Here is a 19,219-nt window from a genome sequence, read left to right as displayed (position 1 = left end):
GCCGGGGGAACCCACAGCATGGCCCAGTGGGAGGCCGACTTGGGGCACCCGATAGCAGACCAAACATGGGTGGACATCTGGACCCGAGCGCACTCCTCCTCCACCTGTGTCACCAATAAGGAATGTGCATATAAAATTATGCTGAGGTGGTACTATCCCCCTCTTAGGCTCAATCACATGAACCCCAGGGTGGACCACTCTTGCTGGAGAGGATGCGGCCACCCAGGCTGCTTCTTCCACATGTGGTGGACGTGCCCGAAAATCCAGCAGTTTTAGAAACAATGCCTAGGGACAATTACACAAATCATTGGGGCAGCAGGCCCGCTGGAACCGGGGCCTGTCCTGCTGGGGGTCCCGGTCGAGGCCATCTACCCACGGGAACAGGGCGAAACTGTTGACCCAATGCCTTCTAGCCGGGAAATCGGTGCTGGCCCGCTGTTGGAAGTCCCCGGACGGCTCCTGTTTAGCTCAGTGGTGGACAAAACTATGGGACATACTGATAGCGGAAAAGGTGACAGCAGCAAAGGCCAGGGTCCTCCACCGATTCCAGAACATTTGGGGCCCGGTACTAGAATATGACCAGCAATTTCCTGCCCTAACCTATAAGCCTATCAATGCCCGAAGGACCCTGGGAAACCGGGAGGATCCCGGAGGGGACGCATAGACTATGGGGTCACAGAACGGAGGGCCCAGAGAGTAAAGGCCTTTGCAGGGTAACAGAGGGAGGGGGGACCGGTCCGGAGGAAAATATTTGAGGGTCAACATGTCTCTGTTATTGTTTACGATGTATGCTTGTCAACCTGCCTTGATTTAAAATAAATACTTTAAAACATTTTAAAAAAAAGAATGGATTGGAGTAGCTACTAATATATGGACCATGGAGAGGATTACAGCCACCCTTCACGGAAGGTCGGCCCACCACGAAATATTATGGAGTGACTTTGCAAATACATTTGTCGCTAACACCACAAGCCCTGGTGTGAACACACCACTGACAATCAATGAGAACTTGCTACCCCCAGGAGATCACACAAATGAAAGACTCAACAAATGGACCAATACAGTGCCCGTAATGAATGAATGTCCTGTCGTAACCAACGCGCTCAAAGAGAACAATGTACGGCCCTACTGAACACAACGATGTATGCTAAATAAAGTGCCTTAAATATGACACTGACCAGCCAGGGAGGGATGGGGAGGGATGGAGGGAAGTTGGGAAATCGTTCTGAGTGTATCTCTCTAGTGTTCATTCTGAATTAATTATTCCAATTGCTGTATTATCCTACCACCTATACGATCTATGTAAAATTTTCCTTTCCCTGTGAAAATCAATAAAATAAAATTTGAAGAAAAAGTGAAAGTCTTTGTTGTGTACAAAACGTGGCCCACAAGAAACCCGCAACCACACGACCAACAGGCAGCAACCCAGGCTTCTGTGGCACGCAGCTAGCCAGAAGAAAGAGCTGCCTGATCCTGCCAGATAGCGGTGAGCATGCACAGCCACCAACGAGCACCATAGACCACCACGGATTTACTCGAGGGACACAGACCCTCGCAGCGTTCGTACTTATCAACAATACTTATCAACAGTACTTATCAACAATCAGCTTCACAGGCCACCATTGTTGTTCTGAGGTGGGTCCATGCTGAAGTGGGTGAGGCTTAACCGGATCATCCCAGGTGGGGAAGCTAGGGCTTGATTGACCAGAGACTGAACACCAATCCAGAGATGGGGAGGGAGATAAAAAAGGGACCAGAGAAAGCAGGAAGCTTGGGTTATTTGGGTGAGGTTACAGGAAAACGTGGAAAATCGAGAGACCAGCGGGAGGAAGGAAGGAAGGAGCAGCGGAGTGTGGAGGCAATTTCTGAAAAAGAGGAGACATTTGCTGGTGAAAGTAGTGCTGCAGTGCGTGACAGTGTGAGGAGTGGCGACAGCTGATATAATGTATGGCAGGGATCTGCAACCCTTGACTCTCCAGATGTTTTGGACTGCAACTCCCACCATCCCTAACAAGCATAGTGAATGGTGTGGGGGTTGTAGTTCAAAACATCTGAAGAGCCGCAGGTTGCAGACCCCTGGTGTAAGGAGTGACTGAAGTGGATGCAACAGAGTGAAAGGAGAGAGACTAAGTAGCAGGTGGGTAGAGTTGGAGCGTGGAGGAGGGAGTCAGAGTGGGGAGCAGTGAACATCAAAGGGTGGAGGTGAGGCTTAGAAGAGTGAGACATTGGAGGGACAGAAGGGAGGGGAGAAGAAGGTGGAAGGAGAGTAGAGCGAGGTAGGAAGAAAGGGAGAGGAGAGAGGATGTCTGAGAAAAAAAATCCACATCTTTCTAGACCACTAACAAGTGGCTAGAGTAGGGAAAGTTAGGAAGTGAGATGAACAAGTTATTTACCAACTGGTAACGTTCTTTCGACTGGATGTTCCTCCAACGTATTCCACATCTTTGACATGTAATGTCCACAGCTGTGCTACTTGGGAAACTTTTCGGCAGAGGGCGTTCTGCGTCGATGGCGTTGGGTCGATGTCCCCCGAAGGACTCCGTCGAGGGCGACGTCACCGGGTGTACAAGTAGGACGCACAGTGCCCGTAGACTCAGTTTATGCTTTTTCCCTCCATAACGTGTGACATGCTCGTACACAATACCTGCTTAACTGCATATAGCCTTGAGGGAACGTAAGCTGCAATAGCATAGGAAATTCTCAGAGGGGCAGGCTGGGAGGACGATGTGGAATACGTTGGAGGAACATCCAGTCGAAAAAACGTTACTAGTTGGTAATCAACTTGTTCTTCGAATGGATTGTGTCCTCCAACGTATTCCACATCTTTGACAGACTCCCAAAGCAGTACCAGAAAATGGAGGAGGGAGAAGAATTTAAAATACCCTGTCGAATGGCAGAATAAAGAACCGCTTTACCATGTAGCATATCCAGGGAGTAGTGTTTGACAAACGTGTGGATAGAAGGCCATGTCGCTATGTCACAAATATTCCTAATAGGAACTCCCCGCTGCAGGGCTGTGGAGGTAGCGATGCCCCTAGTGGAGTGAGCTTGCAACCCCTCAGGAGGGTCCTTGCCCCCCAATCTGTAACATTCAGTAATGGTGAGGATAATCCACCTGGACAAGGTCTGTTTGGTAACTGCCTGGCCCAATCGGTGTCCAGCGTACCCCACAAAGAGTTGATTGTCCACTCTGACCCTGGACATCCTAGAAATATAAAAGCTCAGAGCTCTCCTAGGGTCCAACCTATGGAGTCGCTCCTCATCCTTAGCAGGATTCGGAGGATAGAACGCAGGAAGTACCACTTTCTGGCTTAAATGAAACTCAGACACTACTTTAGGTAGAAAGGATGGATGTACCCTCAGTACAACCCTATCCTTGTGGAACACAGTATAGGGTGGCTTATATGAAAGTGCCTGCAATTCACTCACTCTGCGAGCAGATGTAACCGCAACCAAGAAAACCGTCTTGAAAGCCAATAGTCTCAAAGGACAAGAGTGCAAAGGTTTAAACGGAGCACCCATCAGGAATTTCATGACCAAATTCAGATCCCAGACTGACACCTGAAACGGGGACGGCGGGAATACATTGTTGAGTCCTTTTAGAAATTGGGAAATCAAAGGAATCTTTTTTTTTTATTGGCTTATTACAAACCTTAAAAAGAAGAATTTCTCATTTGCAAACTGTTAAATAAATTCTATACATCATCTTAGAGAGAAAAGGGAACGCATTACATGTTGCAAATTTAAAGAACGTGATCGTCAATAATCATTCATATCTCTAGAATTGAGTGAAAACCACGTAAACTGTACTGTGGGGTAGGCTGGTAGTGTCGATGAGGTATACGTGGGAGAAACATCCAATCGAAAGAACGTTACAGTTGGTAAGTAACTTGTTCCTCATCTTAGATCCAAAGCAGTTTTGTATTGGAGGTGGGAGTACAGAAATTTTAGTCATGTACAGAATGAGGCACCGATTTAGCGAAAAGACCTCCTTGTGTCATGATCTCTGCTTCCAAAAGGTCAGGGTTTTCCCAACTCCCTTGAAAGCAGATCCATAACCCAGGTTCCGAGTGCCAACCAGTCCCAATTGGGACCTTTTGGACCCAGTCCTGGCGCCAGTGGCACCAGGCTCATAAATATGCCCAGTCCCAGCGCTGGAAGCGCCGGGCTCATAATGCTTGGGTGGACTTACCTTCAGCAGACCATGCTGCTTACCTGCCTGCCAGTTGAGCCTCTGATCCTCTTCTGTTTGGAACTACTTTTCCTGTTGGGTGGGGCTGGAGCCACTCCCTAGATTCAGAACACTGGAACTCTTCTGGAAGGCAGGAACTCTTTTCTTACCAGGAACTCTTTTCTTACTTAGGCGTGGCTGTGGAAGGAGACGCCTAAGCACTACAGGAGGCTATTTAAACCACACCCGGTGGATGAATCTTGCTTTGCGTTATTCTGCAACCTCTGCAGCAGAACGCTCATCGTGTCTTCTGCATCCGGTCCTGGGCCTAAGGAAAAAGGCTTACCATCCTGAATCCAGTCTTCAGCAACACCTATAAAGGCAAGAAAGAACAGGTTAGCATTCCGGCATCTGAAAGGCAAAGGTTTACCATCCTGAATCCAGTCTTCAGCAACACCTATAAAGACAAGAAAGAACAGGTTAGCATTCCGGCATCTGAAAGGCAAAGGCTTACCTACTCTTCGTGCGCTCCGGAGGCCTTCGGCGCTGCATCCCGCATCTGAAAGACAAAACAAGGTGCGTTTAAAGACATTGGGGAACTTTAATACTCACGTGCCATTACTCCTTTCCACATCTAATCCAGTGGGTATTCCGGCACCCTGCAGCCGCTCCGAACTCGTACCTGCAAAATAAAAAGACAGTTAGAGCGCATAGTGAAGCAGGCAACAAGCGCTTACTTACGCGCTTCCAGGCGCTTCTATTCATCACACGGGCTCCATCTTCAACTCACTTCAGCCCGTCATCCGCCATCGCCGGAACCCTGCAAAACAAGAGACATCATTACTAAAGACTATAAAGACATTTGAATGACTCGAAACTTACCGTTCGTGCAGTAAACGACGGACAGCAGTCCTCTGAAGTCAAGAGGCCTGCGCTACCTATCCAGTGAAGAAACTGGTTACAGCACCCTGCCCCGAGGCAGATGGAGAGCTTGGCATTCACTTACCTAAGGTGAGAGCGTTAACCTTTGGGGGTCTACAGGAGAGGAGAAGAGGAAAGAGATAGGGACACCCCAATAACCCCAGTTCATTAACCCCATATTTTCTATCTGCAGACATCTTACTCTACACGTCAGGCATACAGTGCACAGAGGTCCAGCCCAAAGAGCCAACCGGGTGCTACACATCACCTTTGAAGATACGGTAGTCGCCCAGTCAAGACCGGCGCCTCTACGAGAATCAGGTGAGCGTTACACCTTGTGAAGAAGTCGAATCTAGGGCATAATGTTTTATAAAAGTGTGCATGGATGACCATGTGGCTGCTGCGCAAATATCTTGCACAGGACACCCCTTTGAAGTGCTGTTGAAGTTGCCATGCCCTTGGTTGAATGAGCCGTCAGCCCATCTGGAGCATCTTTCCCAGCTAATCTATAACATTCAGTTATAACCAAAATTATCCATCTGGAGAATATTTGCTTAGTCACGGCTAGTCCCAATTTGCAGCCAGTGTATCCCACAAAAAGTTGGTCACACTGATGTAGTTTTGCCAAACTTGAAATATACAAGCTAAGAGCTCTTCTAGGATCTAATCTATGTAGCTGTTCCTCTTCCTTACATGCGTGAGGAGGAGGGTAGAAAGTAGGCAGTGTTATTTTTTGTGACAGGTGAAAATCTGAGACCATTTTTGGCAAGAAAGAGGGTTTTACCCTAAGGACCACTTTATCTTTATAAAAGATGGTGTGAGGAGGCCCACTAGAAAGTGCCTGCAACTCACTTACCCTGCAGGCTGATCTAATTGCCAGAAGTAGTAGTATTGTTAAGGAGCCATACTGGACAAGAATGTAAGAGCTCAAACAGAATGCATGTGAGGAACTTTAGTACTAAGTTTAAGTCCCACCCAGGTACTTGAAAAGGTATTGGAGCAAACACATTATTTAGACCTTTTAAGAATTGAGTTATCAAAAAGGTATCTTAAAGTAAGATTCTTCCTCTGAGGAGCGCATAAAAATGGAATGCGGTGCTAAATAACCTTTTATCGTGCCAACCTGGAGCCCCAGATTAGCCAAGTGTAACAGAAAAGATAATATTGTGGGAATATTACACTGAAACGTGTCCACATTCTTATTTCTGCACCAGTTACTGAACTTGTTCCAACGACACCGATACAGAGATTTAGTTGCTGGCCTTCTGGCCCAAAGCAAGATCCCCATGCCGTCATCCGGAAGGTCCCAATCCTTGTATCTCAACCTCTCAGAAGCCATGCGTGAAGGTTGAGTGTGTTGACCTGTGGATGGAGAACTTGACCTTCATCTAGCGAGAGAAGATCCTCTCTTTTTGGAAGACGTATTGAAGGGCAGATGGACATGTCCAGAAGGTCCGGGTACCACGTTCTCCTGGCCCAATCCGTGGCAATTAGGATCATGGTTTTCCTGAACTTTCTCAATCTCCTGATTACTTGAGGGATCACAGGGACTGGAGGAAACGCATACAGAAGTGGAAACTCCCAATCCACTATGAACGCGTCCCCTAGAGCTCCTCTCGGAGGAAATTCCCTTGAGCAGTACAGTTCGCATTTCCTGTTGACACTGGTTGCGAACAGATCCACTTGCGGGGTTCCCCAAAGGGCGAAGATCTCTTGAAGGACTTCCTGAACTATTTCCCACTCGTGGGAAACTGTGCTCTGCCTGCTCAGAGCATCCGTCGCTGTGTTTTGCTCTCCGGCTAGATGGACTGCCGACGAAGAGATCCCTTCTTGTACTGCCCAGAAGAAGAGCTGCATTGCTTCTCTGCACAGTGGTAGTGACCCTACTCCTCCTCTCTTGTTGAGGTAGCACATGGCCACCATGTTGTCCATCATTATTAGGACATTCTTTCCGCGTACAGAGGGCAGGAAGGCCTTCAGCGCTAGTCTGATTGCCCTCAGCTCCAATAGGTTGATGTGTAGTTTGGACTCTGATGGAGACCAACTACCGCGATTGTCAACTCGTTGGTGTGAGCTCCCCACCCTGTGAGTGAGGAGTCTGTCACTACTGTCATCTCCGGCCATGGTTGCCAAAAAGATTCTCCCTTGAGGATATGTTCCCTGCAAGCCCGCCATTGCAGATCCTGTGCTACTCTGGCTGGAACTTGCAAAAAATGCAGGATGCCATAAGACCGAGCAACCTGAGAAAATCGAAGACCGGTAGAAACTGGGCATTCTGGAATTTTATTACCATCTGCAGGATGTTGTGAGCTCTCTCTTCGGGAGGTGAGGCTTTGCCCAAACAAGTATCCAGGACTGCTCCAATAAACTGGAGTTTCTGAGATGGTATCATGTTTGACTTTTTTAAATTCAGAGAAAACCCTAGTTTGAGAAGGACGTGGCAAGTTTTGGACAGATGCTCTTGGGCTTGTCCTGGAGAACGTGCCCTGATCATCCAATCATCCAGGTAGGGGTAAACATGAACCCGCCCTCTCCTGAGACTCGCTGCCACCACTGCCATCAACTTGGTGAAAACTCTCGGGCGGAGGTCAACCCGAAAGGCAGAACTCGAAACTGATAGTGAGAATTGCCAATCGCGAATCTCGGGTATTTTCTGTGCTCGAGATGGATTGGCACATGAAAGCAAGCACCCTGAAGGTCCAATGATACCAACCAGTCTTGGAGTTGGAGAGCCTAAAGAATCTGAGAAAGTGTGACCATCTTGAACTTGTCCTTCCTGAGGAACTTGTTCAAGCTTCTCAAGTTCAAGATGGGTCTCAGTTCTCCGTCCTTCTTTGGTATGAGGAAATATGGGGAATACCAACCTTTGTTCCTCTCTGCTACAGGTACATGTTTTATTGCACCTTTCTGTAGCATGGTTAAGATTTCATGCAACAGGAGCGGGTCTGGATGTTTGACAGAGTTGTATCCCGGAGGGTGATTGAGGTTTCTTTATAAAAGGAAGGCAGTAACCTTGGGATACTGTTTCCAGTGCCCAAGCATCTGAAGTAATGCCCCGCCATTCTTCCAGATGCTGTGAGATCCTGTCTTCCACTGGGGTCTTGTGGGTAAAAACCTCAGAGTGGTTTTGCAGCAGCAGCTGAAGGGACAGTTGCTACTGCTGGGGCAGATCTAGCACCTTTTCCTCGCCCCCGAGGAGATTTTCTCTCAGACTGGCCTGTCCCCTTCCTTTCCCAAATGAGGAATAAAATCGAAAGGGACGACCCCTCCAGGAAGATGAGCCTGTGTAGGGGCGTTGTTGAGGTTGTCATATAGCGCCGCTTTGGAGGTCTGCAGCTTCTCCAAGCTTTCATCCGCCTTGCTGCCAAACAACCTCGAGCTGTCAAATGGCATATTAAGAAACCTGGATTGCATATCCGAAGCAAAACCAGACTTTCTTAGCCACGCAAATCTGCGTAGCACCATACTAGATAACATGGACCTACTGATACGGTCAGCTGTGTCCAAAACCTGATTGAAGGCATTCCCCCGAAGCCCCCTTTCCATCCCTTAATATGGATAGGAACCCTTCATGTTCCTCACCTTCCGGGATGTGTTCAGCTGCCGCTGACATGCAGTCCCACAGGGTATATGTAAATCTTGCAAGGGTGCAAGTTACATTTGTGGATTTTAAAGCCATGCTCCCTGATGTAAAAATCTGTCTTGACCATGAATCAATCTTTGTATCATCCCTTTCTAGCAGAGGTAGCTGCTTGAACTACCAGACTTTCATGAGATGGGTGTTTACTTAAGTATTCGGGATCTGAGAAATAGGGTCTATATTTTGACACATACTTATTTACTGCAGGAATAGATTCAGGGTTTTCCCATGCAGTATTAACCTTCCTTTGTAAGGCCTCATGAAAAGGAAGTATGGGGTCTTGCCGAGGTCCTCCTGAAAGGAGGACAGTCATGTCATCCTCCTTATAAACAGGTGAATTTGTACTCCATCCCATGAATTCAGTTACCCTGTTCATCAATTTTCTATAACCCACATCAGCATGTTCAGCTGGGTTAGGCTTTTCAAATTCATATTCTGGAGATGTATCCAGACCACTTGCTGACTGCAAGCACTCATAAGTCTTGCATCTTAGATTGAGGGTCAAGTAACTCCTCAGGGAATTGTTTTGTACCAAATTTAAAACCAGCAGGTGAAACAACTTCTTCTGCTGATGAATCTTCTTCATAAATGGAGGACATGGTTCTAAATAAATCATGTTCTCTGGATGAAACACCTTTTCAGGTGGCATAGACTGACATTGGTGTCGATTTTGTCATTGGAGTGAACGAAGACGTCGACAAAAGCGTTGATGGCGTCAATGTTGTAGTCATTACTCTCGAATTTGTCGAGGTCATTTTCAACACCTTCGAAGGAATCGTAGACCCCATCGAAGGAGCCTTCAACACCGTCGACTGTGCACTCGACTTAACCTTTTTGGGTTGAGTCATCGACACCCTGTGCTCGACCGCCTTCGATAGAGGCTTCAAGGACGTTTTAGATGAGGACTTTGATGGCGTATGAGAGTCTGATGCCATTTCTTGAGTTCTATCTCCGATTTATGCACCGGTAGGCTTTTTCTAAGAGGTGTCTGGGAAGATTTGTCGGATTTTCTTGTCTTAGACCTTCCCCTGTCACTTTTTTTGTGAGCAGGGGCATGGTCTTCGTTAGACTTTTTTTAGGGGGTCTGGGCCGCATTCTAAAAATTCTTTAACATAGATGCTCTGAAAGCCTCCCACTTTCTTGGGGAGTCATGTCTCGACGGACGTGTTATGACTTCCTCAGACGACGTCGAGGTAGAGGAACTGGGAAACCGTAGTCTTTTCTTTGCCTTTTTAGAGGAAGAAGAAGAGGACTTCCTGGATCTAATCCTCGACCTAGATTTTTTGTGACGTTTTGCTGAAGACTCAGCCGAGTCTTTTCTCCCTCTCGAAGAAAACTGAGGATTCCTCCCCCACCGCCAATTTACCTCTTCGTTCTTTTAAGGCCTGATGGGTCATCGACTGACAGGAACCGCACTCATCTATACGGTGGTCGGAACCAAGGCACCAGAGGCAATTCCGATGGGGATCAGTTAGCGACATCTTTCTCCCACATTTCTGGCATTCCTTGAATCCAGTCTTCAGTATGGAAGGATTAGATGAAGATGACATTATCGTACGAACTGAAGCGCCGTTTTCTAGATCCGAAGCGAAACTAACGGAAAAACGGAACTGAGGCCAACGGGCGCACTCGAGGAATTTATCCAGCGGATGACGTCAGCGCTCGACGGATGCCGCTGAGGGACATCGACGCCACAGCCTCGAGTGGAGCGCCCTCTGGTGGAGAGAGAAAAAATTTCAAAAGCAGTTAAAGCTGAAGGTAAGGATATATCTAAGATGAGGAATACGTGGGAGGACACAATCCATTCGAAAGAGGGGTTCATGTTGCATGCGCCATATTGGTGACTGGGGGAAATAACAAAGTTGGCGCAATCTTGTAATTTTACATGTATCTAGCATAATTAATGAGAATGGGATATGTGTTACATTTAGTGTTACTTTGTGTTTAAGTTGATGCATTTAGATTTGCACACGCGCAGCAAGATAAATGTCAAAATCGTCAATTAAATATAAATACAATCTGGGTATGGTGTGCCATGAAGCACCTAGAAGCTGGGCAACTAAGAGCTTCATAATGTGAAGAGGATGCAGTAGTTTTACAACACGCATGCACCTGCATACATGTAGGTCTTAATATGTTTGGGACAGTTTGGGGAACATGGTGTTAATGTACATAGTTTGTCCACACCCTGCAAACAGGGCTTTGCAAGGTGAACTCTGTGTGACTGGGAAAACTGACTTTAAGGTTGTAGGCTGAGGGAAAGGAAATGAGCAGCCACAACATTATCAGATGGTCAGCCACAGGCAGGTCCAGGGTTTTTATGACTTTACATTCTTGCTGGAAGGAGAAGAAACAAGTTACTTACCTGTAACTATTGTTCTCCAGCATGGGTCTGGCATAGATTCACATGCTCATGAATATTCCCCGTCGTCAGGCTGGGAATCCTTAGTAGAACAAAAACTGTTTCACGTAGCTGACACCACCAAACCACTGGCGCAAATCATCATTTTAGGTGACTTCAACCTTGGTTATAATGACACTAGTGACCTACACGCCACCTCTTCAGCTTCTACATTAACAGAACAAGGCTATACTCAAATAAGTACGAAACCTACCCATGAGAAAGGGGGGATACTTGATTGGATAGCTGATCTTAATTGCAACATCACCCTAATAGACTATACACCACTAGTGTGGTCAGACCATCACCTAATCACCCTAGAAATCAACGTTAATAACCAGGAAAGGAAAAAGCTTACTATTGCACCTCCTTGTCTCACCAGGAACTAACGAAATATCACAGCGGAGACATTAGTACTCTTAGTAGTCCCTATACTCAATGCCTTACCGCTTACCAACGACCCCAACTTGTTGATCGACATTTATAATGACTCCATGACCAAAGATATTGATTCAATTGCCCCTTTAAAACTGTGCAAAAGCAAACCAAAAGCCCACTTGAACTCATGGTTTACGCCAGAACTAAAAGTACTACGTACAGAAAAGAGAAAACTGGAAACTCTGGAAAGCCACCCCCACTCCTGAAAATAAAACCAATCTTGCCACTATCACTGCCACCTACAAAAATGAGATAATCTGTGCCAAAAAAGAACCTTTCAATGACAGAATAAGCCAAGCAGGTTCTAGTACTAAAGAATGATTTAACATCCTAAGAGGACTAGAGAACCCCAACCCCACCGACAGATACCTGCACTAAGGATAAACCCTGGTGCACCAGCATACAAAAACGCCCTATCCAACAAAATCATTGGGCAACAGACCAAAATAGCTGACAAGAGGACAACTCACCACTGGCAACCCTACCATTCCGTCACCACCTTCTACCTCATATCAATTCAGGTTTCAAATTTAATAAGGTCTATACCCGAAGATCAAAAAATCATTGCATCTCTTAAACCCTCTAATTGTAAAGATGACAGCTGCCCTGCTCAGATTATTAAAGATGCAGCTAGAGATTTAGCCCCATTCATCACAAAACTTAAACTCCTCTTTCGCCAGTAACTCCATCCCAAGTAATCAAACAGTCCTGGGTTTTCCCTCTACTTAAGAAACAGACACTATACCCGCTATACCTACCAATTATAGACCAATTACTACAGTCCCCTTCTTATTAAATTTTTTTGGATAGAATTGCGTACCTACAAATTAAAGACTATTTAGAATCTAACAAATTACTCGGAACCCGCCAATCTGACTTCAGACCTCAGCATGGAACGGAAACTGCCCTTGTTGATCTCAAAAGCCTGATTGACGAATTGAAAGAAAGGCAAAGGGGCCATTTTACTCCTCCTAGACCTATCAGCTGGTAGACCTTATCATATTATGCGATCACCTATCATCAGCAGCTCATTTCTCTAGCTCTGCAGTTACCTGGATCCAATCTTTCCTAGCGAATAGAACAATGCGGGTTTTCTCACCCTCGGCTGCGGCGGATCCTATCCCCATCACTTGCGGAGTCCCACAAGGATCCTGCATCTCACCCACTTTGTACAATATTTTTACAAAGCCATTATTTGACAAATTGGACCGTCTGGGTGTCACCTACACTAATTATGCAGATGAAACCCAGATACTCCTACCTCTATCAGGAATTTATGACACAGACGTCACCCGGATCAACGAAGTCTACACCATCATTCAGGCATGGATGGCCACACACGGTCTCTGCCTGAATGATGGTAAGACTGAGTTACTTTGAGTTGGCTCACCTAACAACCTCTGTAAACTGAGCCCTAACATATCCTCATCGATGGGAACAACATACCCATAGCCAAAAATGTAAAAACATTAGGTTTCTACCTTGATGCCCATTCAAATCTTATCAAACAGGTAAACATGACCGCCTCTGCCACTGCCTATGCCGGCAAACTGATCAGGGTCTGTAGACCCCTATTGTCACCCACCAGTTGCCTTACACTGGCTAGAGCACTCATACAATCCAAACTGGATTATTGTAACAGCCTTTACCTAGACGCCAATAAATCCATTACTAATAAATTGCAGATCATGCAAAATAATGCGCTTAGAGCGGCATTAAACATCACCAGACAAGAGCACATCTCAGTAACCAGAAAGCAACATAAGTGGCTATCCATACAAGAAAACATTTACCTAAAAACGATCTGCCTCACTCATAAGGCGCTCAACCGCCAAGCCCCTCCCTATCTCACAGACAAATTCACTTGGAAACTGGCCAACAGAATCACTAGATCTTCAAACACACCATGTCTGGTGGTGCCTAGATAGAACCTAAAAAGAGCTAGCGGCGCCAATTTCCCGGTTCTAGCCCCACAGTTATGGAACACGCTGCCACAGTGTATCAAAACTATTCAAGCATTTGACATATTTAGATGCCACGTTATCACGTGGATACTCAACAAAACCTAAATGTCACAGTCCCTTGCTCCCACTGGTATGACCTACCCATTTCTCCTTGTATACTAACCATTCTAAAAGTGTGCATGTAATTATATCCCGACTGTATAAACTGCATTTCTCCTGCATAAAAATATATATATTGTATGTAACCATGCGCCTAGATACCCTTGGGTCAGGTGTGCGTTATTAATAAAACAAACAAACTTTCACTTATAAACTGTATTTCTCCTTTAAACCAATCACTGTCGTCAAGGGTCATACAGCCCCCATCCAATGACAGTCCTCTCCATAAGCCCCTCCTCTGGCAGCCATCTTCAGAATTTTACTGCATGCTTTGTGGCGGAGCCAAAAACCTGGGGTGAAGAGACACCTAAGGGCAGTGTTGACCAATACTTTATGGGTTTCAATTATTTTCTCAGGTTGTGTCCGGAGGTCACGCGTGTTGAATTGGTAGACGCTTAGATCATAATGAAACAAGGACGCCAGCAAGTCTGGGTGGGTCAAATAGTTAACACCAGTTCTAAGGAAACTTATGTATTCTCCCCCTCCGCATATTGTTTGAAGTGTCCTTGGAAACCATGGGCAGTCACATCTGAGGTTAGAAGGTCCCAGGCCAGATGGAACTTTTAATCAATTATGTTTATATGTGTAACTATGTGATGTCACGACCTACCACAAAAGACTGCAGGAAAGGGGTGGGCTACAAACATAGGCTGATGAAGCAGATAAATAAATGTGACCAATGGGAAGGTGTGAATTAGAAAATATTGAATTTCTTTTGTATAGGGTTGACCAATCGTGTGGGGGGATAATTTGTAATAAAATATGTGCGAGTGTTTTAACCGTTGCAAAACGTATATAATGTGAAGCGTTTGGGTGGTTCAGGGAGACTAGGGTTAGTTTGACTCTACAGCGCCATCTAGCTTCTCCCGGCTGGTTGTACAATAAACTTGCTTTACGTACAAACGTGCACTTGCTTCTTAAGTGGTGGGCCTGCTTTGAGTTAAGGTGATTAGAGGCCCATCCGCAGAACGCTAAAGGGAATATTAGAGCCACATTTAAAAATATTTTAAAAAGTGAAGTAAGAAGTAGATACGTAAAATGCTGGAGATAGGTTAGTCCTTTCCCCCTAAATATTCTCGAAGGGTTGTCCCAATTTGCTCCCTTCACTCTCGTTCCACTCACTTGGGGGCCTGATTTGGTGTCTGTTCCTTATTGGACTTTCCTTCTGAACCTTTCAACACAGTGCTGGGGTGAATTGGGAGCTCCAAAACCATATTTTCCATTTTGCTTCCCATCTGCATTCGCTCCGGGTTTTTGTCAGCGAGTATGCTTCTTGATTCAAAAGACTATGCTTCCCACTATGCCTAACACTAGCACTGGTCATTGTTGCAGTGTTCTGTTTGTGGCGGATCCCTTGTTCCTGGTTTTTTATTCTTAGTTTCTAGTCCCTAGTTCCTTGATTTCGGATTTAGTGTGCTAATTAGTATTTTCTCCTTCCTAGATCCCTTTCTGGCTTCCTCTTTTTTCAGTCAGCACTTTCCTGTGCATTCCTTTCCTGTACTGCCAGTTCTTCTGTGTTCTATATTACTTTGACCTTTGCCTGTTCAACCTGATCCTGTAGACATGCCTCATCGAGAGACCTCCTATATTTTTACCCTTTTCCTTTCCATCCCTGCGTGGGAACGAGGAGGTTGGGAGGAGGCTTTGGGCTTGTAAGTTAGTTTTCCCCGCTCCTGTGTCCTATGCTCCCCTTGGAGCCTGCCCATGGTTTTCCTTTGCACTTCTCTTTTGGTGTGCTGTTGTGTTAAGGTCCTGTGTGAATGCCTATATTTTCCTCACTATCATGTAAGCACTATTCCCATTTGTCCCTTCGCAGGAGTCTTATGTATTAAGTTATCCTCACTTTGCTGTTACAGCCATTCTGGGTCCCTGTTTCATCAGCAAGGTTTGTAGGCTTTGCTGACATGCCAGGTGCTGTTTCTTGTCCAAGTATTGTCTTTAAGTTAAATTATATAACATGTCAAGGGTGTCAGTTCACAGACCCTATAACTGCTTGCCCTCTATCTAGGGTTAGTGCTGACAGTACCTGTAACAGCAATTGTGGGTGAGGCACTTGCAGACTTTCCTTGTTATAAGGAGCTTCGTAGTGCTTACCCCACATCCCTTTTCATAGGTTTGTATTCATATCACAACTCCAGAGTACACTGAGGAGTTTCCAGAGAAATTCATGCAAGTGGATGACATCTTAATGGCTCCCTCTGCAGTCACAAAGAGCCACATTGACACAGAACAAAAGAAACTCAACCTTCCCAAATGACATCCAAGAGGAGGATGATGAGGGGGAACGTATACACTATGACACTCCTGATACAATAGACCTTTCACTACTAAATCATCAAAGGGCTTCACAAACACCAGCCTTTGCACAGGCAATGGACAATTTACACGTCCAGATGAAGGCAATACAAACCAAAAAGTAAAACGGAGCCAGGAGGTAGGTAACTCAGACTGCCTTAGAAACAATCCCAGCAAAGATGCATACCGTTTCTGGTTTCCAATGATGTTATTGTCAATTTCAGTGTTGTTTTTGCAGTGTTTTCAAAACATTTAGAAATCCTTATGTATCAATGTTTATAAATGTTCCACTGTAATTATTTGTGGTCATCAGTGTTTTTCAAGTGTATGCGAAAAGAATGTGTTTATTGGTGTATGCACACTTTTTGGAGCAGAGTAGTGTCACGTGATACATATAGTTCAGAATGCAATTTGAAGCTAAGGCAATCACAAACAAAACACCAATCTATTTAGATGAGAAAACCCCACCACCAGTTGCCCAATGCATCACCTCAAGTTTGCCAGACTGGAAACACAAACCTGCAATTAGGAAAAAACTGAAATCAAGTGTCCCGCTATGGATCTGATCAATGGAACAAGACGAACATCAAACTAAAGAATAGGGTCTTACTGCCCTCCCCAAAGTTAGTTTAAGATGTACCGAGCCAAAGATCGCTCCAGTCAACCCTACTTCTCTCCCTGTGGAGATCTTGTTCTCCCCGCAGACCGGCACCTTACCTGTAACCCCAGGTACATACCATATGGCTTCCCAGCTAGGTTCACACTTTATAAATCATAGTATTGTAAACGCATGTTAGAGAGTAAGTAAAGGGAGGAGGCCTAGAGAAGTTTTCCATAGCTGGACAAAAGGTTTCTGAGATAGTAGAATAATCTTGACACGTAGTTTTATTTCCTATGAATGTTATGCCATGATATATTGTTTAAGAATGCCTTCATTCTCTCCTCTTGGCCGCTAAAAGGAAAGGGGTCGCTGGTGTCAGTTGATGGATAAATGAAAGGCAAGTGTATTTATTCTACTTTCTCCTGGGCACTGCCAGAGCGCAGCGCAGCCCTTTTCCCTATGAACTGTGCTGTTGTGAGATTCAAGCAAATGTAGGGTGAGGTTAGGGCAGGTGGCAGATTGCTTTTTTCTGAATAGATTAGGAACGGTCCTAAAAGTGTTTTTTAATTGTTAGTTTCAGGAGACTCCGAGTATAACTTTCGGCCCTCAACAGATCCAAATCAAATACAAACACTACAAAAGCCTCGTGCAAGAATGTTTAGTGATAAACGTATTTTTCAGTGGTAAGAGGCTATTTTGTGCAATTCTGGCCAAACTTGCATTGCTTTTTCTGACCATGGATTCACAATTCTTCAAATAAGTCCCTAACCACGAACAAAAGACCTAGCACCATTTTTAGAATAACTGCATTGTCTAGGTTAACCCTTAAAAAGGAACAAAAACAAAGACGACCTGGAGTCACAAATAAGCACTGCAAAAGTCATGCTACATCCTTTGTAAAGCGCTATTGTCTGCATGTTTAATTTTTGGAGCACCATGAATCCGTGGTCCTGCGAACATCACAAAATTGGCCACAAATTCAATAAAACAGCTCCAGAGTAGTGAAAAATATTCATTTGCACCAAACGAACAGCGTAACCCAGTATTAGCTGCGTTTCCAATGTATGCGGTGCAAGGACCGGAAGTGAAAGCATTGGGAGAAAGGAGTGTGGGCGCCATAACAATCAGGGAGGGCCAGCCCCAGGCAGCTGACCCTTGGTCTACTGTACCAATGGACCCACACTTCCCCACCCATTTCATTCACTCGCCCAGCCTTGCGTCTCTAAAGTGACACGGGGGAGGGGGAGCCTTTTTGGTTTCAACTGAGGAGCCACCTCCTTATTCCAGTACTGCATTTCTGGACTTTAATGGTTTCAAACAAAAACCGGAAATGCTAAAGAAGCCTCACACCACTTCTACCTTGTCAATACCCAAGGGGATGACCCAGAGACTGAGGAGGTGGACTTATCCACAGCCGTGCATGGTGCTAACACGAGCCAACATCCCCTACAGTTTCATCATATTTCACATTGTCTTTTAGTTTAAAAATTGATGAAAAGAAAAATGTTGCCAGGAAGGTTTGAATCCTTTCTTGTGACAGGAAGGTCAAAGAGTGTTTGGAGTCCATTTCTGCTCCAACAAACTGCCTGGTTTGGGATATTCTTAGGCTTGTTTGAGGTACAGTGATAGAAAAATGTAGGCACTGTAAGAATTTGATTGTTCTTTCTGTGTGACTTTTGCACCAAGTGGCACGGTTTCCTTTAACTGGTGATTTGCCCGCTACGTTTCTAGCTCCACAATGTCCGCAGTTTTGGAGATGTCCGTTTTTTCAGCCTCCATGGCACATGGGGTCCATCTCTTTAAAGATTTGACGTGAATTGCTTAAAAGCTTTTCAGGTGTCAAAGTGATCACATGGCAAATAATGGTTGCACACCTTATGTGGGTGTTGATCCACACAAACCTTGTTCTGCAGCGTGTGCAAAATATAAGTGGTGTATTTTCCATGTATGCTGTCAACACTGGGGGCTTGAGACCATGAATAAAAATTTTTAAAAATTATTGTCATTCTCATACTACTTATCCCTGAGGCATTGTTTCAGGGCCCTGCTATGCAGAAAATCTGTTCAACCGTCGTTGCTGTGTTGGTCTCGTACCTCCAATCCATAACCAACTGACGCCAGCAACAAAACAAAAAAAACAATGTGAAGGGTGTTGACTTGGAGTAACACTTGTTACCTGTACAAGTATGATAAGGGCTAGCTAGTGTCAGCGCCTACTTTTACTTTTCAGTGAACAACTTTTAATACGGAGGACCAACCACTAGATGGTGGACTTTGCATAGTATTTAAATATAAAACCGTCTAACTTGCCCCAGAAAAAAACAGATCCACATCATACATATAGACACACCACAAATAGGAACGCACACATCAGGTCTCACCTGCTTGCAGTCGGAAGCCATAAGATTGAGGCTGCTTGTAGAGATGGTGAGGGTGATCGGCATCCCTGCAAACTTTAAATTACTCTTCCCCAGGATAGAGGTGAGCGAGCGACCGCAGGTCTAGAAGGAAAACAGGAACAACCTTCAGAGAAAGTAGAGGGAACACGGGACAACTTAACATTGGAGACAGAAAATAGGCCCTGCTGATTGTAAGAGTACTTAAAGGGATCCGTGTTGGTTGGTGATCA

The 19,219-nt window shown here is 45.3% G+C and overlaps 1 protein-coding gene across 4 annotated transcripts in view; it reads right to left on the bottom strand.

The window, feature by feature from the left end:
- Nucleotides 1–19,219, bottom strand: part of SHC1 (SHC adaptor protein 1) — a 604,616-nt gene that overhangs the window by 162,238 nt on the left and 423,159 nt on the right. For all 4 annotated transcript variants that reach the window (XM_069650221.1, XM_069650218.1, XM_069650220.1 and 1 more), the window contains one exon: nucleotides 18,972–19,091. In XM_069650221.1, coding sequence (XP_069506322.1) covers nucleotides 18,972–19,091 — 120 coding nt within the window. The remainder of the gene's footprint in view (nucleotides 1–18,971; nucleotides 19,092–19,219) is intronic.

Source organism: Ambystoma mexicanum, chromosome 1p (genome assembly GCF_040938575.1).
Source record: "Ambystoma mexicanum isolate Mex_15411 chromosome 1p, UKY_AmexF1_1, whole genome shotgun sequence".
NCBI lineage: Eukaryota > Metazoa > Chordata > Amphibia > Caudata > Ambystomatidae > Ambystoma > Ambystoma mexicanum.
The sequence above is the reverse complement of the archived record's forward strand: the minus strand, read 5'-3'. Positions and strand labels throughout refer to the sequence as shown.